At 38.2% G+C, this 11,096-nt stretch overlaps 1 protein-coding gene across 1 annotated transcript; it reads right to left on the bottom strand.

The window, feature by feature from the left end:
* Window positions 1-797: 797 nt before the first annotated feature.
* Window positions 798-10,581, bottom strand: LOC311087069 (uncharacterized protein). Its single transcript, XM_084120319.1, has 13 exons — window positions 9,873-10,581; window positions 9,466-9,561; window positions 9,035-9,268; window positions 8,763-8,922; window positions 8,566-8,625; window positions 5,113-5,637; window positions 3,902-3,961; window positions 3,280-3,716; window positions 2,935-3,030; window positions 2,504-2,737; window positions 2,232-2,391; window positions 2,021-2,080; window positions 798-1,932 (listed from the first exon to the last, which is right to left on the bottom strand). Exons 1-13 carry the CDS (start codon window positions 10,458-10,460, stop codon window positions 1,394-1,396), a joined length of 3,249 nt encoding a protein of 1,082 aa, XP_083976445.1. The 5' UTR covers window positions 10,461-10,581; the 3' UTR covers window positions 798-1,393.
* Window positions 10,582-11,096: the final 515 nt, after the last annotated feature.

Raw genomic sequence — 11,096 nt, 5'->3', positions numbered from 1 at the left:
ATGATGTCAGAGAAATTCTACAGAGGCCAAATGTCTATTCCTAGGTTTCAGCAGGATATATTATTATGTAGTAAACTCATATGTCCTGCATGAGAAACATTACATCCACAAATGAAAATGTGATAATTGTCTAATTAATTGTCTTAAAATTCAAAGACAAACTTTCTCTGCTTCTTTTTATTGAAGTAAAATCTGAGTTGTTCAACTGTTAGTCACACTGCATGTTTTCTGTACTTTGTTTCATATTTAAACAGAATGAACAGCAACACCTTTGACCTGCAAGGTTGTTAATTCATAACTGTGATGTCATAAACTCAGATTCCAAGTTTAAATAAGTAGGCCAGAATAAATGACATGAGGGCCTTTGGTTTAGGCCTCATTTTTTTATTTACAGCATACAGTGACAGACAATATGAATATTATTTGTCCTATTGGTTACAATGAAGATTATTCATTGTCGTTATTCTTTCATTCTTACATTACAACCATTATTAGATTAATGTGATAAGATTTTTACTTATATTTTTATTGATAATATCACATGCTATAGTAGCTTATATTAGGGCTGCACGATATTGGGGGAAAAACTGACATTGCAATATTTTTTATTTTTATTTTTTTTATGATATCTATATTGCGATATGAAAACAATTTCACCTGATGATTTGAATAGCTCTATTTGTAAAGAATTAATCATTTTAGGATGATTGGGGTAATTTTGTAGGGTAGTGCATCTGCATAGAAAATAATAAATTACAAGCATAGATGAATATAATAGAACAAAGACAGATGAAATAAGCAGTGCTTTATGTTTTTCAGGTAAATTAACTGGTACAGACATTGAATAATCAAATGTAAAATTACACTTCATAGTCTTCACTGTATAAATTAAATAGGATTCATATAATTAATACAGTTTATTTTTGTTAAAGCAACAAAAGTCTCTTTTGTTGTTTGATTAACTTTGGTGACAGAAACAGTTGCAGGTATAATGGGCTCCTGTCACTTAAAGGCGAACGCACACTGGTAATGACAAGCATCCATTTTCTTTCTGTTTACAACTCATAACCGACTGTGTTCATGAGGAAACTTGTCGAGACCGGTATTTGACTTAATTTTCCATGCACACGTTTAAGCACAAATAGATAAGAAAGGGAAGGGAATTCGATGTTCACAAACTTCACGTGCTGTCTGCGTGGCTCTGTGTGTGTGGCTCAGTCTTTTTGCACTTGATGTTTAAATTGACAGGGCTTAAAAACACATGCAAATGATAAACTGTCACTCTGATGGTTAAACTTTGCAATTAATCTGCGAATTACATGCGTTACGGATCACAGATCAACTACGAATCCTATAAAAGCCTATCGCACATCCTGCAGCCCTATAGCCTATTCTATTTTGTGATATCACACAGTTTCACTGATCCATAAACTCTAAAGCCAGGATAGAGAGGCTGAGTGAATGTGGTGTGGACTCTGTGAATGAGGGTCATTGTGTCAGAGACCCTGTAGAAGGACAGAGTTCCTGCACTGTGATCCACATACACTCCTATTCTAGAGGAGATGGAGACGGCAAGGAGTTCAGTCTCTGTGTCATTGTGACAAAATGAGTATTTGCAGTAACTGGAGGGAAAGCAATACAAACTCCAAGACTGATCATTATATCCTAACGCACATTCAAAAAAACCCTGTCTCTTCCTGCTGATGCTCTTATATGACACTGATATACCCACTCCTCTCCCACTCCACTCAACCTCCCAGTAACAGCGTCCACACACACTCTCTCGACACAACACCTGAGTCAAACGATCAAATCTGTCTGGATGATCAGGATACCGCTGGTCTGTGTTGGTTTCAGTAATCATTCTGTTCTCCTCAGACAAACATAGGTATTTATGCACTGTGTTTGCATCCAGCATGAACCGACGGGAATCTGAAAGATAAAACACATAATCTGTCTCTAAATCAGGAAATTACTGACATCAGATGGGAAGATTTCACCCACTAGTGTTGTGCCTTACATTGAAGAAACTCCTCCCTTGTCTTTGGTTCAGGGGTGGATACAATATCGATGTATTTTACTATGAAAACCAAAAGACATATTCAGTGTAATATTAAAGAAAACATTGAAAGAAACAATGTATTTTGTATTCATTTTTATAAACATTTTAGATTTTTCTAGCATGATGCTTAAATTATTTCTGAAAGTAAAAGAACAATCCAGTGCATTACCCATATCAGATATCTTTTCTATTTCCACTCTGCAGAAATTCTCCAGTTTCTCTCTCAGATGAGACACAGATTTACCAACATCATCAAAAGAGAGACGAGGACTGACAGTGATGCTGGGCGAGTCTGTAGATCCAGGAGGGACAGAGAGAGACTGGAAACTCTACACAGACACAAAGACACAATAGAAACAGCAGCTAAAGACACAGAAACATTAGAAAACCCAATCTCTATCCTTCCTAAAGACACTGTCCTGTTTGTCAGATCTCTGTTACCTGGAGGAATTGAATGTGATTATCCGTGTGTGAAAGCTGCTCCAGCTCAGTGTCTCTCCTCCTCAGATCCTCAATCTCCTGCTCCAGTCGCTCCAGTCGTTCTTCAGCTCGACTCACTGCAGTCTTTTCCTGGTCTCTGATCAGCTGTGTCACCTCAGAGCGGCTTCTCTCAATGGAGCGGATCAGCTCAGTAAAGATCCTCTCACTGTCCTCCACTGATGCCTGTGCAGAGCGCTGTTAGGACACACAGAGACGCATTAGAACCAGTCCATTCACTCAGCTCTTACTGGTCCCTCACACAGCCTGTTCCCCACAGTGGGCTTCAGTGGGACTGAAAGAGTTCCAGCACTGGCTCCTTACGGACTGACTGGAGGAGAGTCCTAACTGAGTCTGAAACAGCTCTTCCAGCAGTTCTTCTGCTCTAAACTCACCTTGTGAGACTCTACAGCCTCTCTCAGCTCCTCAAGCTCCTTCTGTTTCTCCTCGATTCTCTGCTGGTTTGTTCTCTGCATTTCCTCCAACTGTCTCTGTTGGGAAAGTTTACTGATAAGTGTGTACTGTTTTGGGATCCTTTCATATGTATTTTTAGAAGCTTTTATCTCATGTAAATAATCGCTATCTTCGTAGTATATTTGTTCACAAATTTATTTAAATATAGTTGAGTAATGGCACTGCCATAATCTAACACTAACCAATTATGAACTTATTGTTTGAACTCTTTCAATAATACTCATACACAATAGAATGGGGGGGGGGGGGGGGGGTGCAACTGATACAGTCTCATGGTTTTTGTGTTCATCCACCATACACAGCAAACAAATGCACTTCTGTTCACTACGACAGTAAATCTCCAGCAGTTTCTCATGTTGAGGGCAGATCATCTCCTGAAGTCGTCCAGTGGCGTCCATTAGATTGTGTCTCTTACCTTTGAAGAAAATCTCATGTTGTTCCAGATGATTTTGACAGTAAGAGTTCAGACACACCAGACAGGACTTGATGGCTTTGTTTTTGTCTCCAGTACAGACGTCACACTCCACATCTCCAGATTCAGTGTAACACTGAGCAGGACGAGCAGCTTGCAGTTTTGTCTTCTTGAGTTTCTCCACCACTTCAGCCAGCATGGTGTTTTTACCTAAAACAGGTCTTGTAGTGAAGGTCTGTCTGCACTGAGGGCAGCTGTAGACTCCCTTCTGATCATCCTGATCCCAGCAGCCTGTGATACAGATCATACAGTAACTGTGTCCACAGGGAATGGTCACTGGATTCTTAGATCCAGACAGATTGAACAACTGAACTGATCCTGAGCCAAAGAAACACTGGATTCTGCCATTTTACTATTTTACTGTTTAGTATAGCCCTTATAAACAGAAAAAAACACAAAACTGCTGAATCCCACACCCAGACTGAGCAGGAAGTAGTGATGAGTTTCACTTTCACTTTCACTGAAGGTAGGAGTGGCTAAAAGAGGGAGAAAGAGAGGGAAAGCAGGAGAGAGAGAGAGAGAGAGAGAGAGAGAGAGAGAGAGAGAGAGAGAGAGAGAGAGCTGGTCAGATAAGGTAAGGTTCACTGCCCTCTACTGATCACTAATACTAATGTTGATGTTAATATTAATGTTAATACTAATGTCCTCTCACTGTCCCTACAATAAGTCTTCTGTAAATCATAATAAATCATAAATAATTGTAGAATAGTTTGTTGCTTTTATAACTGCAAAATGATTGTTGTGTTATTACTTTATTAAATAATGACCATGATAAACTTAAAATGTATGTCTCATCACAAAGTATTTACTGTCTTGTCAATTAGAAAGTGTTTAAAAATCATAGGATATTTGGTAGAATGAACTAGTGATAGTTATGGAAGAAGAATGGAAAAGCAGTGACACAAACTTACATTAAAATGTAAATAAAATAACAAAAAACATGTCCAGGTATGCATCAACATCCAGCGGGTTTAGGGTAAAGCATCCTCATGTAATACATAGAAGAACAGAAAGTGTGTGACCATTGTGCTCTTAAGATGCAGTCTTAATAGAAGGCCAATAGATTAGGACTGACCCTGTCTGTGATCGGCCTGTAAGTTACTGAGGTTAAAATAAATGACTGCTTCACGACTTACTGTAAACATGTTGAGGCAAAATGAGAAGATCCAGAGGTACAGTGACAGAAGCAACAATATGAGACTCAAATGTAACCATTATTTCTGGAAAACATCATACATATTTGTATCTTCATTCAAGTAAAAGTCTCCCTAAAGTGTCACTGTTGAATCCACCGTTGTTTAATAAACATTTAATATTTTAAGACAAAGAGGATCCTCTAAATTCACTCAATGAATATATACATATTAATGTATGATTGAAGAAAACACAACAAAATGCCTCATGCTTCTTATTTATTTTATTTGCATTAAGCAAGTAAATTAAGTTACATTACAAGTATTATTTCTACTGGTGTCGATGATGTTTCCACATTCATCTTTTTTATACTCTATGTTTATGAACATTTATTCATCCGATTAATCTAAGAAAAGGCTCCACTCAGCATTTCAATGGATTTACCATTGACCTCAAACATGATTCTCTGTACCATCAATACAGTTCAATTCTCACAGTTTTACTTTTGAAATATGTGGTCCCAAAAAGTAAACTCTAAAGCCAGGATAGAGAGGCTGAGTGAATGTGGTGTGGACTCTGTGAATGAGGGTCATTGTGTCAGAGACGCTGTAGAAGGACAGAGTTCCTGCACTGTGATCCACATACACTCCTATTCTAGAGGAGCTGGAGACTGCAGGGAGTTTAGTCTTTTTTTTATCGTACCAGAATAAACATTTGGAGGAAGAGCAAAATAATCTCCAAGACTGAATGTTGCGTCCAAAAATACATTCATTTCCCTCTCCTTTCCTGCTGATGCTCTTATATGACACTGATATACCCACCTCACCACTCCACTCAACCTCCCAGTAACAGCGTCCACACACACTCTCTCGACACAACACCTGCTCCAGAGTATCAAATCTGTCTGGATGATCAGGATACGACTGGACTGTGTCAGTGTATTTAATCACTCGGTTCCCTTCAGACAGACAAATGCTTTTATATGCTGTATTTATATCCACAGTGAACTGACGGAAATCTGATGGAAACAAAACAAATAATCTACATCAGGAAATAATTATTTGAAATATTAACAGTTGCAAGAGTTTTTATTTTTATATCTTATTTTATTCAACAAAGATTAACAGAGAATAAATGTATGACTAAATGTTGGTGTCAATCAGATTATAAGGGGGTAAATCAATGTCGTAGAAATAGTAGTAATAGTAATCAAATCAAATCAAATCAAGTATATTTGTATAGCGCTTTTCACAATACAGATTGTATCAAAGCAGCTTCACAGTATTAAAATAAAATAATATAACAAAGTTTGTTTCTAGTGGAATTTATTGATTGATAGAATAAAATTAAATATCCCCAAAATATCCCCAACTGAGCAAGCCAAAGGCAACAGTGGCAAGGAACCGAAAAAACTCCATCAAGCGGCCTAATGGTGTCCTAAAACTCCATCAGGTGACCTAATGGAGAAAAAAAAAAAAAACCTTGGGAGAACCCAGGCTCAGTCGGGGGCCAGTTCTCCTCTGGCATTTATGAACTAGAGGCCGGATTGTAGTTTGAAACTGTGAGATTAACAATATTATATGAATGCCTGGCTGAAAAGATGCGTCTTTAATCTAGTTTTAAACTGGGAGAGCGAGTCCGAGCAACGAACAGTATCAGGAAGGCTATTCCAGAGTTTTGGACCAAATGTGAAAATGCTCTCCCTCCTTTGGTTGATCTGGATATCCTAGGTATGACCAAAAGCCTTGAAATTATTGATCTTAAAGAGCGCGATGGATTATAGGGTGATAGAAGATCCGTTAAATAGACTGGAGCTAAGCCGTTTAGGGCTTTATAAGTCAGTAGCAATACCTTATAATTAATATGGAACTTTATAGGTAGCCAATGTAGTGATGATAAAATCGGTGTTATATGATCATATTTTCTTGATCTAGTAAGAACTCTAGCAGCTGCATTTTGGACTAACTGTAGCTTGTTTATTGAGGATGCAGGACAACCGGCTAATAAAGCATTACAGTAATCTAGTCTCGAGGTCATGAATGCATGAACTAACTTTTCTGCATCAGAAACTTATAGCATATTACGTAGCTTAGCAATGTTTCTAAGGTGGAAAAAGGCTGTTTTTGTAACATACGAAATATGATTTACAATCGAGTATAACACCCAGGTCTTTTACTGTAGAGGATAAAGTAACAGGACATCCTACGATGTCAAAGTTGTATTGTGAGAGGTTCTGTGGGCGGTTTTTTGAACCGATAAGTATTACCTCTGTCTTGTCTGGATTTAATAAAAGAAAATTACGTGTCATCCAATCTTTTATATCTTTAACACACTCTGTCAATTTGGATAATTTAGCGTTTTCATCCGGCCGTGATGAAATATATATTTGAGTGTCATCAGCATAACAATGGAAACTAATTCCATGTTTCCTTATAATATTTCCAAGTGGCATCATATATATTGAGAATAATAGAGGGCCCAACACAGATCCCTGCGGCACTCCATAGTTTACTGGAGTTATGATCGATTTTTCTCCATTTAAATAGACAAAATGGTAGCGGTCAGATAAGTATGATCTAAACCAGCTTAATGCTTGTCCTTGAACACCAGTATAATTTTGTAGTCGATCTAAGAGTATTGTGTGATCTATAGTATCGAACGCAGCACTTAGATCAAGTAAAACTAGTATTGAGATACAGCCTTGGTCAGAAGCTAAGAGTAAATCATTTGTGATTTTAACGAGCACAGTTTCAGTGCTGTGATGCGGCCTGAATCCTGACTGAAACTTTTCATAGATATCATTTTCTTGCAAGAAAGAGCCCAGTTGAGTGGACACAACTTTTTCTAGTATTTTAGACATAAAAGGTAGATTTGAAATGGGTCTATAATTTGCTAGATTATTATGATCTAATTGTGGTTTCTTAATGAGAGGTTTTATAACTGCCAGTTTAAATGTTCTTGGAACATGACCTAAAGATAAAGATGAGTTAATAATATTGAGGAGAGGCTCTTCCACTACAGGTAACACTTCCTTCAGTAGTTTAGTTGGTATAGGATCTAATAAACATGTTGTTGTTTTAGATGAAGTGATAAGTTTATTTAACTCTTTTTGTTCTATAGTTGTAAAGCACTGTAATTGTTCTTGCGGGGGGATAATTGAGGCTGAATTATAAGGTGCGATTGAGGATTGAACGTTTACAATTGTGGTTCTGATGTTTTCTATTTTCTCAGTGAAGAAGTTCATGAAATCATTACTACTAAACTGTAACGGGATATTTTGTTCGGGTGACATCTGTTTATTTGTTAGTCTAGCCACGGTGTTAAATAAAAACCTAGGATTGTTTTGGTTGTTTTCTATTAGTTTGCGGAGGTGCTCAGCCCTGGCCGCTTTTAGGGCCTTTTTATAACGTGACATACTGTCTTTCCACGTGATTCTAAAGACCTCTAAATTAGTTTGTTTCCATTTACGCTCTAAATTACGGGTTTCTCTCTTTAGAACATGCGTAGTATTATTGTACCATGGTGCTTTAATTTTCTCTCTGACCTTTTTTAATCTAATGGGTGCAACAACATCCAATGTTCTAGAGAGAATGGTGCTCATAGTGCTAGTTAGTTCTTCTAGTTCATCTAATAGTAGTAGTAGTAGTAGTAGTAGTGTGTTTGTGTGGTTCAGGTAAACCCTATGTTATAGGGACAAATTGTCCCCCCAAAGAGCAATATCCAAAATCCTTGTCCTTGTGGGGACATTTTTTGTTCCGAGGAAAACAGCTTATAAATCATATTGTAATATTTTTTGAAAATTTTAAATGCAGAAAGTTTTATATCATGGTTTAGGGTTTGGAGATAAAATATACAGTTTGTACAGTATAAAAAATCATTATGTCTATGGAAAGTCCACATAAAACATGAAAACCCAACATATGTCTGTGTGTGTGTAGAGACTTACATTGTACAAATTTCCCCCTGGTCTTGAATTCGGGTGTGGGAATGATCTCAATGTATGTTACTGTGGAATATGAAAAAAAGTACAGAGAACATTAAATGTACATATTTCATATTCATTTTTTGTGCACTTTTCATTCCAGTTTATATTTCATGTTGAACCACTTAATTCTGGGATTACATAAATTATCCAGTACTTACCTTTTCTAGATATCTTTTCTATTTCCTCTCTGCAGAAACGCTCCAGTTTCTGTCTCAGATGAGACACAGATTTACCAACATCGTCAAAAGAGAGACGAGGACTGACAGTGATGCTGGGTGAGTCTGTAGATCCAGGAGGGACAGAGAGAGACTGGAAACTCTACACAGACACAAAGACACAATAGAAACAGCAGCTAAAGACTCAGAAACATTAGAAAACGCAATCTCTATCCTTCCTAAAGAGACTGTCCTGTTTGTCAGATCTCTGTTACCTGGAGGAATTGAATGTGATTATCCGTGTGTGAAAGCTGCTCCAGCTCAGTGTCTCTCCTCCTCAGATCCTCAATCTCCTGCTCCAGTCGCTCCAGTCGTTCTTCAGCTCGACTCACTGCAGTCTTTTCCTGGTCTCTGATCAGCTGTGTCACCTCAGAGCGGCTTCTCTCAATGGAGCGGATCAGCTCAGTAAAGATCCTCTCACTGTCCTCCACTGCTGCCTGTGCAGAGCGCTGTTAGGACACACAGAGACGCATTAGAACCAGTCCATTCACTCAGCTCTTACTGGTCCCTCACACAGCCTGTTCCCCACAGTGGGCTTCAGTGGGACTGAAAGAGCTCCAGCACTGGCTCCTTACGGACTGACTGGAGGAGAGTCCTAACTGAGTCTGAAACAGCTCTTCCAGCAGATCTTCTGCTCTAAACTCACCTTGTGAGACTCTACAGCCTCTCTCAGCTCCTCAAGCTCCTTCTGTTTCTCCTCCATTCTCTGCTGGTTTGTTCTCTGTGTCTCTTCTAGCTGTTTCTGTCGGGAAAGTGTATTGTTTAATATGCAGTGTGTATGTGTTTGATAAGAAAAACATGTTTACATTAAAATATATCTAAATCAATGTTTGTACATAGTACGTTTGTGTTCACCTTACAAATCAAATTGTTCATTTCTGATATCACCTGCAACTAGATGTTAATTAAATCTTATAGCAACTTCCAGATTTTCCAGAAGATATTTGTAAAACACATGGCACAGCATGATAAACAAAATCCTTTATATGTTCAATTTCATCACATTGCAATTGATATTAATATTTGCATTATAGTCTCAATATCAGTTAATACCTGTTTCTCAGTCCTCTCTGCTGCTGCTGACACAGTCTCATGATTTTTGTGCACATCCATTGTACACAAGTAACATATACAGTGTTGATCAGTACGACAGTAAATCTCCAGCAGTTTCTCATGTTGAGGGCAGATCATCTCCTGAAGTCGTCCAGTGGCGTCCATTAGATTGTGTCTTTTACTTTTGAAGAAAATCTCATGTTGTTCCAGATGATTTTGACAGTAAGAGTTCAGACACACCAGACAGGACTTGATGGCTTTGTTTTTGTCCCCAGTACAGACGTCACACCCCACATCTCCAGATTCAGTGTAACACTGAGCAGGACGAGCTTGTAGTTTTGTCTTCTGGAGTTTCTCCACCACTTCAGCCAGCATGGTGTTTTTACCTAAAACAGGTCTTGTAGTGAAGGTCTGTCTGCACTGAGGGCAGCTGTAGACTCCCTTCTGATCATCCTGATCCCAGCAGCCTGTGATACAGATCATACAGTAACTGTGTCCACAGGGAATGGTCACTGGATCCTTCAGTAGATCCAGACAGATTGAACAACTGAACTGATCCTGAGCCAAAGAAACACTGGATTCTGCCATTTTACTGCAAAACAGTAACTCACAAACAGTTTAGCCCTCAGAAACTGAAAACCTCCACAAAACTGCTGAATCCCACACCCAGACTAAACAGGAAGTAGTGATGAGTTTCATTTTTACAGAACTGAAGGTAGGAGTGGCAACTGGCGAGAGAACTGGTAAGATGTCTAAACTGTTACAATCTAACGCTCTGCTGCTCTCTATTGGACACAAATAATAATGTCGACCATCAAAACATTCCTCTCAATATGAACTGAATAACTATAAATGTGAAACCACTGTTGTCTGCAGTCAGAGATGCTTTATAGCTGATTCGACTTCGTTTCATAACGGAGAAATTTTGCAACATCGACTCTGTTATTGAACTGAATTGAATAAACACTGAACTGACTCAAAGTGAGAGCTGCTTATGGCTGAACTGAACTCATTTCAGAATTGAAGTTTACACAGTTATTGAACTGAACAGAATCAACACTGAACCGACTTCAGCTGAATAACAACACTATAGGCCTATTCTCTATTTTACCCAGAATTGGGTCTGACTCAAAGATTATCGAACTACAATTCACCCCAAAAATGGATCTCCAAAAAAAGTCTTTAATTTGAATGACAATTAAAATGGCAATTATATTGATAATT

The sequence above is a fragment of the Abramis brama genome (genome assembly GCF_963993115.1).
Source record: "Abramis brama genome assembly, chromosome: 7".
Classification (NCBI taxonomy): Eukaryota; Metazoa; Chordata; class Actinopteri; order Cypriniformes; family Leuciscidae; genus Abramis; species Abramis brama.
The sequence above is the reverse complement of the archived record's forward strand: the minus strand, read 5'-3'. Positions and strand labels throughout refer to the sequence as shown.

Excerpts from the sequence above, each read along its gene's own strand:
- LOC311087069 (XM_084120319.1), bottom strand. The coding sequence starts at position 10,460 with ATGGCAGAATCCAGTGTTTCTTTGGCTCAGGATCAGTTCAGTTGTTCA. Across the intron at positions 3,962-5,112 it reads TATTTCAAAAGTAAAACTGT|CCACTCCTACCTTCAGTGAA; the intron begins GAGAATTGAACT and ends TCCCTCTTTTAG. Across the intron at positions 3,717-3,901 it reads CTACTTCCTGCTCAGTCTGG|GCTGCTGGGATCAGGATGAT; the intron begins GTGTGGGATTCA and ends TCTGTATCACAG.